Consider the following 18,261-nt stretch of genomic DNA (forward strand, 5'->3'; position numbering starts at 1 on the left):
CTTGTTTGGCTGTGTTTAGCTGTGCTTAGCCATGTTTAGCCTTGTTTAGCTGTGTGTAGCCTTGTTTAGTTGTGTTTAACCTTGTTTAGCCGTGTTTAGCCTTGTTTAGCTGCCTTGTTTGGCTGTGTTTAGCTGTGTTTAGCTGTGTTTAACCTTGTTTAGCTGCCTTGTTTAGTTGTGCTTAGCCATGTTTAGCCTTGTTTAGTCGTGTTTAGCCTTGTTTAGTTGTGTTTAGCCTTGTTTAGCTGTGTTTAGCCTTGTTTAGCTGTGTTTAACCTTGTTTAGCCGTGTTTAGCCGTGTTTAACTGCCTTGTTTGGCTGTGTTTAGCTGTGCTTAGCCATGTTTAGCCTTGTTTAGTCGTGTTTAGCCTTGTTTAGTTGTGTTTAGCCTTGTTTAGCTGTGTTTAGCCGTGTTTAGCCTTGTTTAGCTGTGTTTAGCCTTGTTTAGCCTTGTTTAGCCGCCTTGTTTAGCTGCCTTGTTTGGCTGTGTTTAGCTGTGCTTAGCCATGTTTAGCCTTGTTTAGCTGTGTGTAGCCTTGTTTAGTTGTGTTTAACCTTGTTTAGCCGTGTTTAGCCTTGTTTAGCTGCCTTGTTTGGCTGTGTTTAGCTGTGCTTAGCCATGTTTAGCCTTGTTTAGCTGTGTGTAGCCTTGTTTAGTCGTGTTTAGCCTTGTTTAGTTGTGTTTAACCTTGTTTAGTCGTGTTTAGCCTTGTTTAGTTGTGTTTAGCCGTGTTTAGTTGTGTTTAGCCTTGTTTAGCTGTGTTTAGCCGTGTTTAGCCTTGTTTAGTTGTGTTTAGCCTTGTTTAGCTGTGTTTAGCCTTGTTTAGCTGTGTTTAGCCTTGTTTAGCCGTATTTAGCCGTGTTTAGCTTCCTTGTTTGGCTGTGTTTAGCCTTGTTTAGTCGTGTTTAGCCTTGTTTAGCTGTGTGTAGCCTTGTTTAGTTGTGTTTAGCCTTGTTTAGCTGTGTTTAGTTGTGTTTAGCCTTGTTTAGCTGTGTTTAGCCGTGTTTAGCCTTGTTTAGCTGTGTTTAGCCTTGTTTAGCCGTGTTTAGCTGCCTTGTTTGGCTGTGTTTAGCCTTGTTTAGCCTTGTTTAGCTGTGTGTAGCCTTGTTTAGTTGTGTTTAACCTTGTTTAACTGTGTGTGTAGCCTTGTTTAGTTGTGTTTAGCCTTGTTTAGCTGTGTGTAGCCTTGTTTAGTTGTGTTTAGCCTTGTTTAGCCGTATTTAGCCGTGTTTAGCTGCCTTGTTTGGCTGTGTTTAGCCTTGTTTAGTCGTGTTTAGCCTTGTTTAGCTGTGTGTAGCCTTGTTTAGTTGTGTTTAGCCTTGTTTAGCTGTGTTTAACCTTGTTTAGCCTGGCTGTGTTTAGCTGTGCTTAGCCATGTTTAGCCTTGTTTAGTCGTGTTTAGCCTTGTTTAGTTGTGTTTAGCCTTGTTTAGCTGTGTTTAGCCGTGTTTAGCCTTGTTTAGCTGTGTTTAGCCTTGTTTAGCCTTGTTTAGCTGCCTTGTTTAGCTGCCTTGTTTGGCTGTGTTTAGCTGTGCTTAGCCATGTGTAGCCTTGTTTAGCTGTGTGTAGCCTTGTTTAGTTGTGTTTAACCTTGTTTAGCCGTGTTTAGCCTTGTTTAGCTGCCTTGTTTGGCTGTGTTTAGCTGTGCTTAGCCATATTTAGCCTTGTTTAGCTGTGTGTAGCCTTGTTTAGTCGTGTTTAGCCTTGTTTAGTTGTGTTTAACCTTGTTTAGTCGTGTTTAGCCTTGTTTAGTTGTGTTTAGCCGTGTTTAGTTGTGTTTAGCCTTGTTTAGCTGTGTTTAGCCGTGTTTAGCCTTGTTTAGTTGTGTTTAGCCTTGTTTAGCTGTGTTTAGCCGTGTTTAGCCTTGTTTAGCTGTGTTTAGCCTTGTTTAGCCGTATTTAGCCGTGTTTAGCTTCCTTGTTTGGCTGTGTTTAGCCTTGTTTAGTCGTGTTTAGCCTTGTTTAGCTGTGTGTAGCCTTGTTTAGTTGTGTTTAGCCTTGTTTAGCTGTGTTTAGTTGTGTTTAGCCTTGTTTAGCTGTGTTTAGCCGTGTTTAGCCTTGTTTAGCTGTGTTTAGCCTTGTTTAGCCGTATTTAGCCGTGTTTAGCTGCCTTGTTTGGCTGTGTTTAGCCTTGTTTAGTCGTGTTTAGCCTTGTTTAGCTGTGTGTAGCCTTGTTTAGTTGTGTTTAACCTTGTTTAACTGTGTGTGTAGCCTTGTTTAGTTGTGTTTAGCCTTGTTTAGCTGTGTGTAGCCTTGTTTAGTTGTGTTTAGCCTTGTTTAGCCGTATTTAGCCGTGTTTAGCTGCCTTGTTTGGCTGTGTTTAGCCTTGTTTAGTCGTGTTTAGCCTTGTTTAGCTGTGTGTAGCCTTGTTTAGTTGTGTTTAGCCTTGTTTAGTTGTGTTTAACCTTGTTTAGTTTTGTTTAACCTTGTTAAGTTGTGTTTAGTTGTGTTTAGCCTTGTTTAGTTGTGTTTAGTTGTGTTTAACCTTGTTTAGTTGTGTTTAACCTTGTTTAGTTGTGTTTAACCTTGTTTAGTCGTGTTTAACCTTGTTTAGTTGTGTTTAACCTTGTTTAGTTGTGTTTAGCCTTGTTTAGTTGTGTTTAACCTTGTTTAGTTTTGTTTAACCTTGTTAAGTTGTGTTTAGTTGTGTTTAGCCTTGTTTAGTTGTGTTTAGTTGTGTTTAACCTTGTTTAGTTGTGTTTAACCTTGTTTAGTTGTGTTTAACCTTGTTTAGTCGTGTTTAACCTTGTTTAGTCGTGTTTAACCTTGTTTAGTCGTGTTTAACCTTGTTTAGTTGTGTTTAGCCTTGTTTAGTTGTGTTTAGTTGTGTTTAACCTTGTTTAGTCGTGTTTAACCTTGTTTAGTTGTGTTTAGCCTTGTTTAGTTGTGTTTAGTTGTGTTTAACCTTGTTTAGTTGTGTTTAACCTTGTTTAGTCGTGTTTAACCTTGTTTAGTCGTGTTTAACCTTGTTTAGTCGTGTTTAACCTTGTTTAGTCGTGTTTAACCTTGTTTAGTTGTGTTTAGCCTTGTTTAGTTGTGTTTAGTTGTGTTTAGCCTTGTTTAGTTGTGTTTAGCCTTGTTTAGTTGTGTTTAGCCTTGTTTAGTTGTGTTTAGTTGTGTTTAGCCTTGTTTAGCTGTGTTTAGCCGTGTTTAGCCTTGTTTAGCTGTGTTTAGCCTTGTTTAGCCGTGTTTAGCTGCCTTGTTTGGCTGTGTTTAGCCTTGTTTAGTCGTGTTTAGCCTTGTTTAGCTGTGTGTAGCCTTGTTTAGTTGTGTTTAACCTTGTTTAACTGTGTGTGTAGCCTTGTTTAGTTGTGTTTAGCCTTGTTTAGCTGTGTGTAGCCTTGTTTAGTTGTGTTTAGCCTTGTTTAGCCGTATTTAGCCGTGTTTAGCTGCCTTGTTTGGCTGTGTTTAGCCTTGTTTAGTCGTGTTTAGCCTTGTTTAGCTGTGTGTAGCCTTGTTTAGTTGTGTTTAGCCTTGTTTAGCTGTGTTTAACCTTGTTTAGCCTGGCTGTGTTTAGCTGTGCTTAGCCATGTTTAGCCTTGTTTAGCCTTGTTTAGTCGTGTTTAGCCTTGTTTAGTTGTGTTTAGCCTTGTTTAGCTGTGTTTAGCCGTGTTTAGCCTTGTTTAGCTGTGTTTAGCTGCCTTGTTTAGCTGCCTTGTTTGGCTGTGTTTAGCTGTGCTTAGCCATGTGTAGCCTTGTTTAGCTGTGTGTAGCCTTGTTTAGTTGTGTTTAACCTTGTTTAGCCGTGTTTAGCCTTGTTTAGCTGCCTTGTTTGGCTGTGTTTAGCTGTGCTTAGCCATATTTAGCCTTGTTTAGCTGTGTGTAGCCTTGTTTAGTCGTGTTTAGCCTTGTTTAGTTGTGTTTAACCTTGTTTAGTCGTGTTTAGCCTTGTTTAGTTGTGTTTAGCCGTGTTTAGTTGTGTTTAGCCTTGTTTAGCTGTGTTTAGCCGTGTTTAGTTGTGTTTAGCCTTGTTTAGCTGTGTTTAGCCGTGTTTAGCCTTGTTTAGCTGTGTTTAGCCTTGTTTAGCCGTATTTAGCCGTGTTTAGCTTCCTTGTTTGGCTGTGTTTAGCCTTGTTTAGTCGTGTTTAGCCTTGTTTAGCTGTGTGTAGCCTTGTTTAGTTGTGTTTAGCCTTGTTTAGCTGTGTTTAGTTGTGTTTAGCCTTGTTTAGCTGTGTTTAGCCGTGTTTAGCCTTGTTTAGCTGTGTTTAGCCTTGTTTAGCCGTATTTAGCCGTGTTTAGCTGCCTTGTTTGGCTGTGTTTAGCCTTGTTTAGTCGTGTTTAGCCTTGTTTAGCTGTGTGTAGCCTTGTTTAGTTGTGTTTAACCTTGTTTAACTGTGTGTGTAGCCTTGTTTAGTTGTGTTTAGCCTTGTTTAGCTGTGTGTAGCCTTGTTTAGTTGTGTTTAGCCTTGTTTAGCCGTATTTAGCCGTGTTTAGCTGCCTTGTTTGGCTGTGTTTAGCCTTGTTTAGTCGTGTTTAGCCTTGTTTAGCTGTGTGTAGCCTTGTTTAGTTGTGTTTAGCCTTGTTTAGTTGTGTTTAACCTTGTTTAGTTTTGTTTAACCTTGTTAAGTTGTGTTTAGTTGTGTTTAGCCTTGTTTAGTTGTGTTTAGTTGTGTTTAACCTTGTTTAGTTGTGTTTAACCTTGTTTAGTTGTGTTTAACCTTGTTTAGTCGTGTTTAACCTTGTTTAGTCGTGTTTAACCTTGTTTAGTCGTGTTTAACCTTGTTTAGTCGTGTTTAACCTTGTTTAGTTGTGTTTAGCCTTGTTTAGTTGTGTTTAGTTGTGTTTAACCTTGTTTAGTTGTGTTTAACCTTGTTTAGTTGTGTTTAACCTTGTTTAGTCGTGTTTAACCTTGTTTAGTCGTGTTTAACCTTGTTTAGTCGTGTTTAACCTTGTTTAGTTGTGTTTAGTTGTGTTTAGCCTTGTTTAGTTGTGTTTAGCCTTGTTTAGTTGTGTTTAGCCTTGTTTAGTTGTGTTTAGTTGTGTTTAGCCTTGTTTAGTTTTGTTTAACCTTGTTTAGTTTTGTTTAACCTTGTTTAGTTTTGTTTAGCCTTGTTTAGTTGTGTTTAGCCTTGTTTAGTTTTGTTTAACCTTGTTTAGTTGTTTAGCCTTGTTTAGTTTTGTTTAACCTTGTTTAGTTTTGTTTAGCCTTGTTTAGTTGTGTTTAACCTTGTTTAGTTTTGTTTAACCTTGTTTAGTTTTGTTTAGCCTTGTTTAGTTGTGTTTAGCCTTGTTTAGTTGTGTTTAGCCTTGTTTAGTTGTGTTTAGTTGTGTTTAGCCTTGTTTAGTTGTGTTTAGCCTTGTTTAGTTGTGTTTAGCCTTGTTTAGTTTTGTTTAACCTTGTTTAGTTGTTTAGCCTTGTTTAGTTGTGTTTAGCCTTGTTTAGTTGTGTTTAGTTGTGTTTAACCTTGTTTAGTTGTGTTTAGCCTTGTTTAGTCGTGTTTAACCTTGTTCAGTTGTGTTTAGCCTTGTTTAGTTGTGTTTAACCTTGTTTAGTTGTGTTTAACCTTGTTTAGTTGTGTTTAGCCTTGTTTAGTTGTGTTTAGCCTTGTTTAGTTGTGTTTAGTTGTGTTTAGCCTTGTTTAGTTGTGTTTAACCTTGTTTAGTTGTGTTTAGTTGTGTTTAACCTTGTTTAGTTGTGTTTAACCTTGTTTAGTTGTGTTTAGCCTTGTTTAGTTGTGTTTAACCTTGTTTAGTTGTGTTTAACCTTGTTTAGTTGTGTTTAGCCTTGTTTAGTTGTGTTTAGCCTTGTTTAGTTGTGTTTAGTTGTGTTTAGCCTTGTTTAGTTGTGTTTAACCTTGTTTAGTTGTGTTTAGTTGTGTTTAACCTTGTTTAGTTGTGTTTAGCCTTGTTTAGTCGTGTTTAACCTTGTTTAGTCGTGTTTAACCTTGTTTAGTTGTGTTTAGCCTTGTTTAGTTGTGTTTAGCCTTGTTTAGTTGTGTTTAGTTGTGTTTAGCCTTGTTTAGTTGTGTTTAGCCTTGTTTAGTTTTGTTTAACCTTGTTTAGTTGTTTAGCCTTGTTTAGTTGTGTTTAGCCTTGTTTAGTTTTGTTTAGTCGTGTTTAGCCTTGTTTAGCTGTGTTTAGCCTTGTTTAGCTGTGTTTAGCCTTGTTTAGCTGTGTGTAGCCTTGTTTAGTTGTGTTTAGCCTTGTTTAGTTGTGTTTAACCTTGTTTAGTTTTGTTTAGTCGTGTTTAACCTTGTTTAGTTTTGTTTAGTCGTGTTTAGCCTTGTTTAGTTGTGTTTAGCCTTGTTTAGCTGTGTTTAGCCTTGTTTAGCTGCCTTGTTTAGTTGTGTTTAGCCTTGTTTAGTTGTTTAGCCTTGTTTAGTTGTGTTTAGCCTTGTTTAGTTTTGTTTAGCCTTGTTTAGTTTTGTTTAACCTTGTTTAGTTGTTTAGCCTTGTTTAGTTGTGTTTAGCCTTGTTTAGTTTTGTTTAGTCGTGTTTAGCCTTGTTTAGCTGTGTGTAGCCTTGTTTAGTTGTGTTTAGCCTTGTTTAGCTGTGTTTAGCCTTGTTTAGCTGTGTTTAGCCTTGTTTAGCTGTGTGTAGCCTTGTTTAGTTGTGTTTAACCTTGTTTAGTTTTGTTTAGTCGTGTTTAACCTTGTTTAGTTTTGTTTAGTCGTGTTTAGCCTTGTTTAGTCGTGTTTAGCCTTGTTTAGCTGTGTTTAGCCTTGTTTAGTTGTGTTTAGTCTTGTTTAGCTGTGTTTAGCCTTGTTTAGTTGTGTTTAGCCGTGTTTAGCCTGGTTTGTTATTAATAAATCTTAGTTAATTAAATCTTTGCGTGTGTGTCCGCCCCTTTGTCTAGTCCTAGCTAGGGCTGCAACGATTAGTCGATGTAATCGATAACGTCGACTATAAAAATTTGTCGACGTGGAATTTCATTGTCGACTAGTCGTTATTGATGCAATGCACTAAAGGGACTGCAGGGGGCGCAGCATCGCTTCCATGGCGCAGCGGGGAGTTTATGAAGACAGAGAGGCAAAGATAGAGAGACTGAAACTTTCTAAAGTATCTCAGCCAAAATAACCCAAAGAAACGAGCTGAACACAGACGCTACAGAGCAGAGTCGTGGTTTCACGCCGGCTCTCCGGTGAAACGACTTGCAGCCGTGATGAGCAGCGTTATTACGGTAAGTTTTACACCGCTTTGTGCTTTAACCAACGTAGTTAATGTTTGTTAATGCTAGAGTACTAGTCGGAAAACTATCTAAGCGGTCGCTATTTTTCAGGTTTGTTTGCTAGCTAACTCATTAAGTGCAATAGTTAATCAGTCATTTATACGAGTAACGTTATATAACTTAACATTATAGCCTAACGTTACCCCGTCTCGTCTTCCATATTCTTTGCTCTCGTTAATGAGAGCATTCATTCTAAATAATAAGCCTCCTCCACTTAATGATAGCTAGTTAGCTCAGCAGATAATTCAGTTCAGATATTTAACCTGTTATGGTTTAGTTGGCATAGCCAGTACACTATTTGTAATAAACTATGATACACAGCCTTCAGTTTGTGATAATTAATACAGCTTTCTCTTTTGCTCTTTCTATTAATAGCACTAAGTAATGGAATGTGGATGAGAAGAGGTTCATGCTCCCCTCAGATGGCTGAGATCTTCACAGACAGCATTCACATGTTTCTCAACCACATGTTATAAATGTTTTTGACTTCCAGAGTGATAACTTCTGAAACATAACAGTTTCTAATGCTGTCCAAAGCTTTCTTATTTCATTGAATTTTTTTATTGTGATTGTGTATTAATGTTTCAAATATATTTAATTAAACTATCAAACTTAAGTTTCATATTCATGTTTCATGGGTCATTATTTTAATTTGATATTGGAACTTAAAAATAACATAACAGGGTTTTATGTTAAGGCAGAGATGGAGGGTATGACATAAATAATCGCTGACTAGTCGACTAATCGAAAAAATAATAATAATAATAATCGTCAGATTAGTCGACTACTAAAATAATTGTTAGTTGCAGCCCTAGTCCTAGACCCCTCATACAGGAGTGAAGATCATAATACATTAGAATATAAAATACATGCTGACCTCAGATCAGTTCTTAAGCATATGGGACGGTCCATTGACTGATCACTCTTCATGGACACACAGCAGGGTTTAGGTGAGTCTGATCTTTTCCTCTTCACTGATCTACGTAAAACACAGAAGAACAATCAGTGGAGATTAAAGTGTGATTATTACATACATGGTGATTAGATGTTGGAAATAATTAAATATATATTAATAAAATGAAAATACCTTAATAAATAATGATGGAGTAAAACCTTATTTTGAACATGGCCTACATTATCATTACTAACATACTACAGGGGTTGGACAAAATAACTGAAACACCTGGTTTTAGACCACAATAATTTATTAGTATGGTGTAGGGCCTCCTTTTGCGGCCAATACAGCGTCAATTCGTCTTGGAAATGACATATACAAGTCCTGCACAGTGGTCAGAGGGATTTTAAGCCATTCTTCTTGCAGGATAGTGGCCAGGTCACTACGTGATGCTGGTGGAGGAAAACGTTTCCTGACTCGCTTCTCCAAAACACCCCAAAGTGGCTCAATAATATTTAGATCTGGTGACTGTGCAGGCCATGGGAGATGTTCAACTTCACTTTCATGTTCATCAAACCAATCTTTCACCAGTCTTGCTGTGTGTATTGGTGCATTGTCATCCTGATACACGGCACCGCCATTGGATGCCATTGCTGCCACATCACCCCACTGCTGCCTCATCATCACCCCATTGCTGCTACATCCTCACCCCACTGCTGCCTCATCATCACCCCATTGCTGCCACATCATCACCCCACTGCTGCCTCATCATCACCCCATTGCTGCTACATCATTACCCTGCTGCTACGTTCTCTTCATGGGCTTGTTAAGTCTGACGTCACACGTGACGTTCGGACCATTTCCGGGTCCAAACGCAAACAACTATGATATGATAAGATAAGATAAGGCTGAACCTCTGAACCTTTTTATATATATTGTAAAAGCAATATTGCACTAATTGTAATTTTCTATGTTTATTGTCATAAATATTTCCTGTTTGGTTAAATAATACTTATTTGAAGTGGAGACTTGGTATTTTAACTATTGATAATTTTTCCTGGTAATTAATGTATGCTGTTATTCATTAGTCCTCTTTGGTTAGCCCTTAAGAGGGCAGAATTGTATTGGCTCTATATACGGAAAATATATATAAAATATACGGAAAGAAAGAGGACGCGGAGCAATAGATTTTTTACCGTAGTTTTGTTTGTTATACGCCAATTGCGAACATATTGAGTTTTTATTTTGTTTTTATAAGAAACTTGGATTAATGGATAAGCCAATTTAAGAAGAAAGTTAAAATAAATAATGTTTGTGGAAAACTTATGGAACTCTGTGTCGCTGTCATTGGAAATTGGGTTTACAAACACGAGTCATAAACTTCTAGTCCTTCTCAATAGCGATCTGGACGAGAAAAGGTCTTTTATATATATATATATATATATATATATATATATATATATATATATATATATATATATATATATATATATATATATATATATATACATACATATACAGGGGTTGGACAAAATAACTGAAACACCTGTCATTTTAGTGTGGTAGGTTTCATGGCTAAATTGGACCAGTCTGGTGGCCAATCTTCATTAATTGCACATTGCACCAGTAAGAGCAGAGTGTGAAGGTTCAATTAGCAGGGTAAGAGCACAGTTTTGCTCAAAATATTGCAATGCACACAACATTATGGGTGACATACCAGAGTTCAAAAGAGGACAAATTGTTGGTGCACGTCTTGCTGGCGCATCTGTGACCAAGACAGCAAGTCTTTGTGATGTATCAAGAGCCACGGTATCCAGGGTAATGTCAGCATACCACCAAGAAGGACAAACCACATCCAACAGGATTAACTGTGGACGCAAGAGGAAGCTGTCTGAAAGGGATGTTCGGGTGCTAACCCGGATTGTATCCAAAAAACATAAAACCACGGCTGCCCAAATCACGGCAGAATTAAATGTGCACCTCGACTCTCCTGTTTCCACCAGAACTGTCCGTCGGGAGCTCCACAGGGTCGATATACACGGCCGGGCTGCTATAGCCAAACCTTTGGTCACTCGTGCCGATGCCAAACGTCGGTTTCAATGGTGCAAGGAGCACAAATCTTGGGCTGTGGACAATGTGAAACATGTATTGTTCTCTGATGAGTCCACCTTTACTGTTTTCCCCACATCCGGGAGAGTTACGGTGTGGAGAAGCCCCAAAGAAGCGTACCACCCAGACTGTTGCATGCCCAGAGTGAAGCATGGGGGTGGATCAGTGATGGTTTGGGCTGCCGTATCATGGCATTCCCTTGGCCCAATACTTGTGCTAGATGGGCACGTCACTGCCAAGGACTACCGAACCATTCTGGAGGACCATGTGCATCCAATGGCGGTGCCGTGTATCAGGATGACAATGCACCAATACACACAGCAAGACTGGTGAAAGATTGGTTTGATGAACATGAAAGTGAAGTTGAACATCTCCCATGGCCTGCACAGTCACCAGATCTAAATATTATTGAGCCACTTTGGGGTGTTTTGGAGAAGCGAGTCAGGAAACGTTTTCCTCCACCAGCATCACGTAGTGACCTGGCCACTATCCTGCAAGAAGAATGGCTTAAAATCCCTCTGACCACTGTGCAGGACTTGTATATGTCATTTCCAAGACCAATTGACGCTGTATTGGCCGCAAAAGGAGGTCCTACACCATACTAATAAATTATTGTGGTCTAAAACCAGGTGTTTCAGTTATTTTGTCCAACCCCTGTATATATATATATATAGACAAGATGTGCAGTACACTAGTTCATGTCATTATTTAATTTCATGTCAACTCATCAAGAGGTAAGCGGTCATATTTTTAATTCATTACATGAAAACTGACATTTCTGACTCTTTGGTTTTACTTTTAATCAGTATAGCTTATAGCTTATAAAAATCTAAAATCCAGGATATCACATGTAAATTATATGAACATATTACATGTAAATTAAAAACAGCTCGAAACACGTGTAATGAATATACAATTTGACAGTTTACATTAAATTATGAACAAAAATATTACTTCATGATATCTAATTGCAAGAAAAGCGGTAGAAAGACAGTTGGGTAGTTTTTTTCCGACTCGGACACAGCACTGTGGTATATTGAAAATACGAGGGGTCTCAGCCAACTTGGACCCGGATGTGACGTTTCATAAGGTCGACACGTCACGACTTAACAAGCGGATTGGCTTCCTGTAGCTGCACACATTCAGTTTAAAACACTGATGCTCACCTATCCACGATTTTCCTGGCAACACAATGGGGGCTGCCATGACACCTCCATATTTCCGTTTGCCGGTTTTTCGTTTCCGGTCGCGTTAGATTTGCTGTAGTACTAACTACAACATTATTAAACTACTTTTGGTAAGGACTGCATGGTTCAGATATGAGCTCGGGCTCGACGTGTGTTGCTCTCGAGTGCCACAACAACTCAAAGAAATTGAAGCTGTTATTGGAAAGTTCGTGCTTTGAACACCAGCGGATTCGTAAACATTGTCGGTGCCCTGCGCCTTACGTGTTACAGTCCATAATAATATAATAATAATCGTATTAATTATATCAATAATATAATATTTATTAATTAAATAATAATAAAAGATTTATAATATCGTATAATGCAGTTTCACTTTGTATAGTCCAAAATTTTAGAGAGCGTTGCAGAAATTGGACAAATAACATTTAAATCCGGACACCCAGACAGACACGGCTTGTGCAAGTGAATACTGAACGGGTGTAAATACCCTGTTTGTTGTTCCCAGTTCATTGTTTTAGTAAATTAAACAACGCAACGCGTTTTATTCTGTCCCTTCAGCTCCCCTTTCCTGCTTTACATCCACTCATGAACCAGTATACACTGTTGTAGAAGTAAAAACAATCAACAAATCAGTCGTGATACATTGTTTATTATTTCCAGTGTTTCACAGCTATTAGAATGTTCCTCGGCTCATCCCTCCCTACCTTCCACAACTTCCCTAACCCTGCAATGCACGAGTAACCCACCGTCTCCACTACTCCACTTTCCCTCAGCATTACCCACGCCTGATGTTTACCTTCAGCATTACCCACGCCTGATGTTCACCTTCAGCATTACCCACGCCTGATGTTTACCTTCAGCATTACCCACGCCTGATGTTCACCTTCAGCATTACCCACGCCTGATGTTTACCTTCAGCATTACCCACGCCTGATGTTTACCCTCAGCATTACCCACGCCTGATGTTTACCTTCAGCATTACCCACGCCTGATGTTTTCCCTCAGCATTACCCACGCCTGATGTTTACCTTCAGCATTACCCACGCCTGATGTTTACCTTCAGCATTACCCACGCCTGATGTTCACCTTCAGCATTACCCACGCCTGATGTTTACCTTCAGCATTACCCACGCCTGATGTTTACCCTCAGCATTACCCACGCCTGATGTTTACCTTCAGCATTACCCACGCCTGATGTTTACCTTCAGCATTACCCACGCCTGATGTTCACCTTCAGCATTACCCACGCCTGATGTTCACCTTCAGCATTACCCACGCCTGATGTTTTCCCTCAGCATTACCCACGCCTGATGTTTACCTTCAGCATTACCCACGCCTGATGTTTACCTTCAGCATTACCCACGCCTGATGTTCACCTTCAGCATTACCCACGCCTGATGTTTACCTTCAGCATTACCCACGCCTGATGTTTACCTTCAGCATTACCCACGCCTGATGTTCACCTTCAGCATTACCCACGCCTGATGTTTACCTTCAGCATTACCCACGCCTGATGTTTACCCTCAGCATTACCCACGCCTGATGTTCACCTTCAGCATTACCCACGCCTGATGTTCACCTTCAGCATTACCCACGCCTGATGTTCACCTTCAGCATTACCCACGCCTGATGTTTACCTTCAGCATTACCCACGCCTGATGTTTTCCCTCAGCATTACCCACGCCTGATGTTTACCTTCAGCATTACCCACGCCTGATGTTTTCCCTCAGCATTACCCACGCCTGATGTTCACCTTCAGCATTACCCACGCCTGATGTTCACCTTCAGCATTACCCACGCCTGATGTTTTCCCTCAGCATTACCCACGCCTGATGTTCACCTTCAGCATTACCCACGCCTGATGTTTACCTTCAGCATTACCCACGCCTGATGTTCACCTTCAGCATTACCCACGCCTGATGTTTACCCTCAGCATTACCCACGCCTGATGTTTACCCTCAGCATTACCCACGCCTGATGTTTACCTTCAGCATTACCCACGCCTGATGTTCACCTTCAGCATTACCCACGCCTGATGTTCACCTTCAGCATTACCCACGCCTGATGTTTACCTTCAGCATTACCCACGCCTGATGTTTACCTTCAGCATTACCCACGCCTGATGTTCACCTTCAGCATTACCCACGCCTGATGTTTACCCTCAGCATTACCCACGCCTGATGTTCACCTTCAGCATTACCCACGCCTGATGTTTTCCCTCAGCATTACCCACGCCTGATGTTTACCTTCAGCATTACCCACGCCTGATGTTTACCTTCAGCATTACCCACGCCTGATGTTCACCCTCAGCATTACCCACGCCTGATGTTCACCCTCAGCATTACCCACGCCTGATGTTCACCTTCAGCATTACCCACGCCTGATGTTCACCTTCAGCATTACCCACGCCTGATGTTCACCCTCAGCATTACCCACGCCTGATGTTCACCCTCAGCATTACCCACGCCTGATGTTCACCTTCAGCATTACCCACGCCTGATGTTCACCTTCAGCATTACCCACGCCTGATGTTCACCTTCAGCATTACCCACGCCTGATGTTCACCTTCAGCATTACCCACACCTGATGTTTACCCTCAGCATTACCCACGCCTGATGTTCACCTTCAGCATTACCCACGCCTGATGTTCTCCCTCAGCATTACCCACGCCTGATGTTCACCTTCAGCATTACCCACGCCTGATGTTTACCTTCAGCATTACCCACGCCTGATGTTCACCTTCAGCATTACCCACGCCTGATGTTTACCCTCAGCATTACCCACGCCTGATGTTTACCCTCAGCATTACCCACGCCTGATGTTTACCCTCAGCATTACCCACGCCTGATGTTTACCCTCAGCATTACCCACGCCTGATGTTTACCTTCAGCATTACCCACGCCTGATGTTCACCTTCAGCATTACCCACGCCTGATGTTTACCTTCAGCATTACCCACGCCTGATGTTTACCTTCAGCATTACCCACGCCTGATGTTCACCTTCAGCATTACCCACGCCTGATGTTTACCCTCAGCATTACCCACGCCTGATGTTCACCTTCAGCATTACCCACGCCTGATGTTTTCCCTCAGCATTACCCACGCCTGATGTTTACCTTCAGCATTACCCACGCCTGATGTTTACCTTCAGCATTACCCACGCCTGATGTTCACCCTCAGCATTACCCACGCCTGATGTTCACCCTCAGCATTACCCACGCCTGATGTTCACCTTCAGCATTACCCACGCCTGATGTTCACCTTCAGCATTACCCACGCCTGATGTTCACCCTCAGCATTACCCACGCCTGATGTTCACCCTCAGCATTACCCACGCCTGATGTTCACCTTCAGCATTACCCACGCCTGATGTTCACCTTCAGCATTACCCACGCCTGATGTTCACCTTCAGCATTACCCACGCCTGATGTTCACCTTCAGCATTACCCACACCTGATGTTTACCCTCAGCATTACCCACGCCTGATGTTCACCTTCAGCATTACCCACGCCTGATGTTCTCCCTCAGCATTACCCACGCCTGATGTTCACCTTCAGCATTACCCACGCCTGATGTTTACCTTCAGCATTACCCACGCCTGATGTTCACCTTCAGCATTACCCACGCCTGATGTTTACCCTCAGCATTACCCACGCCTGATGTTTACCCTCAGCATTACCCACGCCTGATGTTTACCCTCAGCATTACCCACGCCTGATGTTCACCTTCAGCATTACCCACGCCTGATGTTCACCTTCAGCATTACCCACGCCTGATGTTCACCTTCAGCATTACCCACACCTGATGTTTACCCTCAGCATTACCCACGCCTGATGTTCACCTTCAGCATTACCCACGCCTGATGTTCTCCCTCAGCATTACCCACGCCTGATGTTCACCTTCAGCATTACCCACGCCTGATGTTTTCCCTCAGCATTACCCACGCCTGATGTTTACCTTCAGCATTACCCACGCCTGATGTTCACCTTCAGCATTACCCACGCCTGATGTTTACCTTCAGCATTACCCACGCCTGATGTTCACCTTCAGCATTACCCACGCCTGATGTTCACCTTCAGCATTACCCACGCCTGATGTTCACCTTCAGCATTACCCACGCCTGATGTTCACCTTCAGCATTACCCACACCTGATGTTTTCCCTCAGCATTACCCACGCCTGATGTTTACCCTCAGCATTACCCACGCCTGATGTTCACCTTCAGCATTACCCACGCCTGATGTTCTCCCTCAGCATTACCCACGCCTGATGTTTTCCCTCAGCATTACCCACGCCTGATGTTTACCTTCAGCATTACCCACGCCTGATGTTCACCCTCAGCATTACCCACGCCTGATGTTCACCTTCAGCATTACCCACGCCTGATGTTTTCCCTCAGCATTACCCACGCCTGATGTTCACCTTCAGCATTACCCACGCCTGATGTTTACCTTCAGCATTACCCACGCCTGATGTTTTCCCTCAGCATTACCCACGCCTGATGTTTACCTTCAGCATTACCCACGCCTGATGTTTTCCCTCAGCATTACCCACGCCTGATGTTTACCTTCAGCATTACCCACGCCTGATGTTTACCTTCAGCATTACCCACGCCTGATGTTCACCTTCAGCATTACCCACGCCTGATGTTTTCCCTCAGCATTACCCACGCCTGATGTTCACCTTCAGCATTACCCACGCCTGATGTTTACCCTCAGCATTACCCACGCCTGATGTTCACCTTCAGCATTACCCACGCCTGATGTTTACCCTCAGCATTACCCACGCCTGATGTTCACCCTCAGCATTACCCACGCCTGATGTTTTCCCTCAGCATTACCCACGCCTGATGTTTACCCTCAGCATTACCCACGCCTGATGTTCACCCTCAGCATTACCCACGCCTGATGTTCACCCTCAGCATTACCCACGCCTGATGTTTACCTTCAGCATTACCCACGCCTGATGTTCACCCTCAGCATTACCCACGCCTGATGTTCACCTTCAGCATTACCCACGCCTGATGTTTTCCCTCAGCATTACCCACGCCTGATGTTCACCTTCAGCATTACCCACGCCTGATGTTTACCTTCAGCATTACCCACGCCTGATGTTTTCCCTCAGCATTACCCACGCCTGATGTTTACCTTCAGCATTACCCACGCCTGATGTTTTCCCTCAGCATTACCCACGCCTGATGTTTACCTTCAGCATTACCCACGCCTGATGTTTACCTTCAGCATTACCCACGCCTGATGTTCACCTTCAGCATTACCCACGCCTGATGTTTTCCCTCAGCATTACCCACGCCTGATGTTCACCTTCAGCATTACCCACGCCTGATGTTTACCCTCAGCATTACCCACGCCTGATGTTCACCTTCAGCATTACCCACGCCTGATGTTTACCCTCAGCATTACCCACGCCTGATGTTCACCCTCAGCATTACCCACGCCTGATGTTTTCCCTCAGCATTACCCACGCCTGATGTTTACCTTCAGCATTACCCACGCCTGATGTTCACCCTCAGCATTACCCACGCCTGATGTTCACCCTCAGCATTACCCACGCCTGATGTTTTCCCTCAGCATTACCCACGCCTGATGTTTACCTTCAGCATTACCCACGCCTGATGTTCACCTTCAGCATTACCCACGCCTGATGTTTACCCTCAGCATTACCCACGCCTGATGTTCACCTTCAGCATTACCCACGCCTGATGTTTACCCTCAGCATTACCCACGCCTGATGTTTACCCTCAGCATTACCCACGCCTGATGTTTACCCTCAGCATTACCCACGCCTGATGTTTTCCCTCAGCATTACCCACGCCTGATGTTCACCTTCAGCATTACCCACGCCTGATGTTCACCTTCAGCATTACCCACGCCTGATGTTTTCCCTCAGCATTACCCACGCCTGATGTTTTCCCTCAGCATTACCCACGCCTGATGTTCACCTTCAGCATTACCCACGCCTGATGTTCACCTTCAGCATTACCCACGCCTGATGTTCACCTTCAGCATTACCCACGCCTGATGTTCACCTTCAGCATTACCCACGCCTGATGTTTACCTTCAGCATTACCCACGCCTGATGTTCACCTTCAGCATTACCCACGCCTGATGTTTACCCTCAGCATTACCCACGCCTGATGTTCACCTTCAGCATTACCCACGCCTGATGTTCACCTTCAGCATTACCCACGCCTGATGTTCACCTTCAGCATTACCCACGCCTGATGTTTACCCTCAGCATTACCCACGCCTGATGTTTTCCCTCAGCATTACCCACGCCTGATGTTCACCTTCAGCAATTCCTACGCATGTAAGCCTCTGTGCTTTTATAGTTCTGTAGCTCCTCACCGTCTACAGCTTCGGAAAAGACGAAATGGTTCACTTATATCAATATAGCTAACCTCATGTCATCTACCCACTCTGTAAGCGTGGAAGGGTGGGACACTGTCAGAACACAGTCACCACAGCTTCTTAAAATGTCCTTACTGTCAAGTGCTAGGAATTAAGAAAGGACTCAGTTTTAACTAAAACAAAACTGCTTTATTGTTCGGAGCATCAGCTTGCAGAGACACGGAACATGCGAGTGAGCCGGGTGCGTTCCAACAACACACCGAGAGGAGGGAATAAGGGTTCACAGTGCACTCGTCTAACAAAATGCATAAATAGACAGTCGCTCTACACTTACTATTCAACCACCGAGTGCTTTTGGCCATGTTTGTTAAAAAAAAAACCAGTTACGAATGACCACTACTTCTGTCGTTCAGAACGTAAACACTGTAACCGGAAGTCAAAAACCGGCTTCAGCTACGAATCACGGGAAAGGTCAAAGTTCAGGAAAATCGTGGATAAAGCCAAAAATGGACCCCGAGTTACCTTCGAGGCCTAAT

At 42.5% G+C, this 18,261-nt stretch overlaps 1 protein-coding gene across 2 annotated transcripts in view; it reads right to left on the reverse strand.

The window, feature by feature from the left end:
• The window catches only part of LOC134309984 (NACHT, LRR and PYD domains-containing protein 3-like), an 88,276-nt gene that overhangs the window by 69,371 nt on the left and 644 nt on the right, over positions 1-18,261 (reverse strand). For both annotated transcript variants that reach the window (XM_062991491.1, XM_062991492.1), the window contains exon 2: positions 8,045-8,146. In XM_062991491.1, the coding sequence (XP_062847561.1) occupies positions 8,045-8,146 (102 nt within the window). The remainder of the gene's footprint in view (positions 1-8,044; positions 8,147-18,261) is intronic.

This window comes from Trichomycterus rosablanca, chromosome 3 (assembly GCF_030014385.1).
Source record: "Trichomycterus rosablanca isolate fTriRos1 chromosome 3, fTriRos1.hap1, whole genome shotgun sequence".
NCBI lineage: Eukaryota > Metazoa > Chordata > Actinopteri > Siluriformes > Trichomycteridae > Trichomycterus > Trichomycterus rosablanca.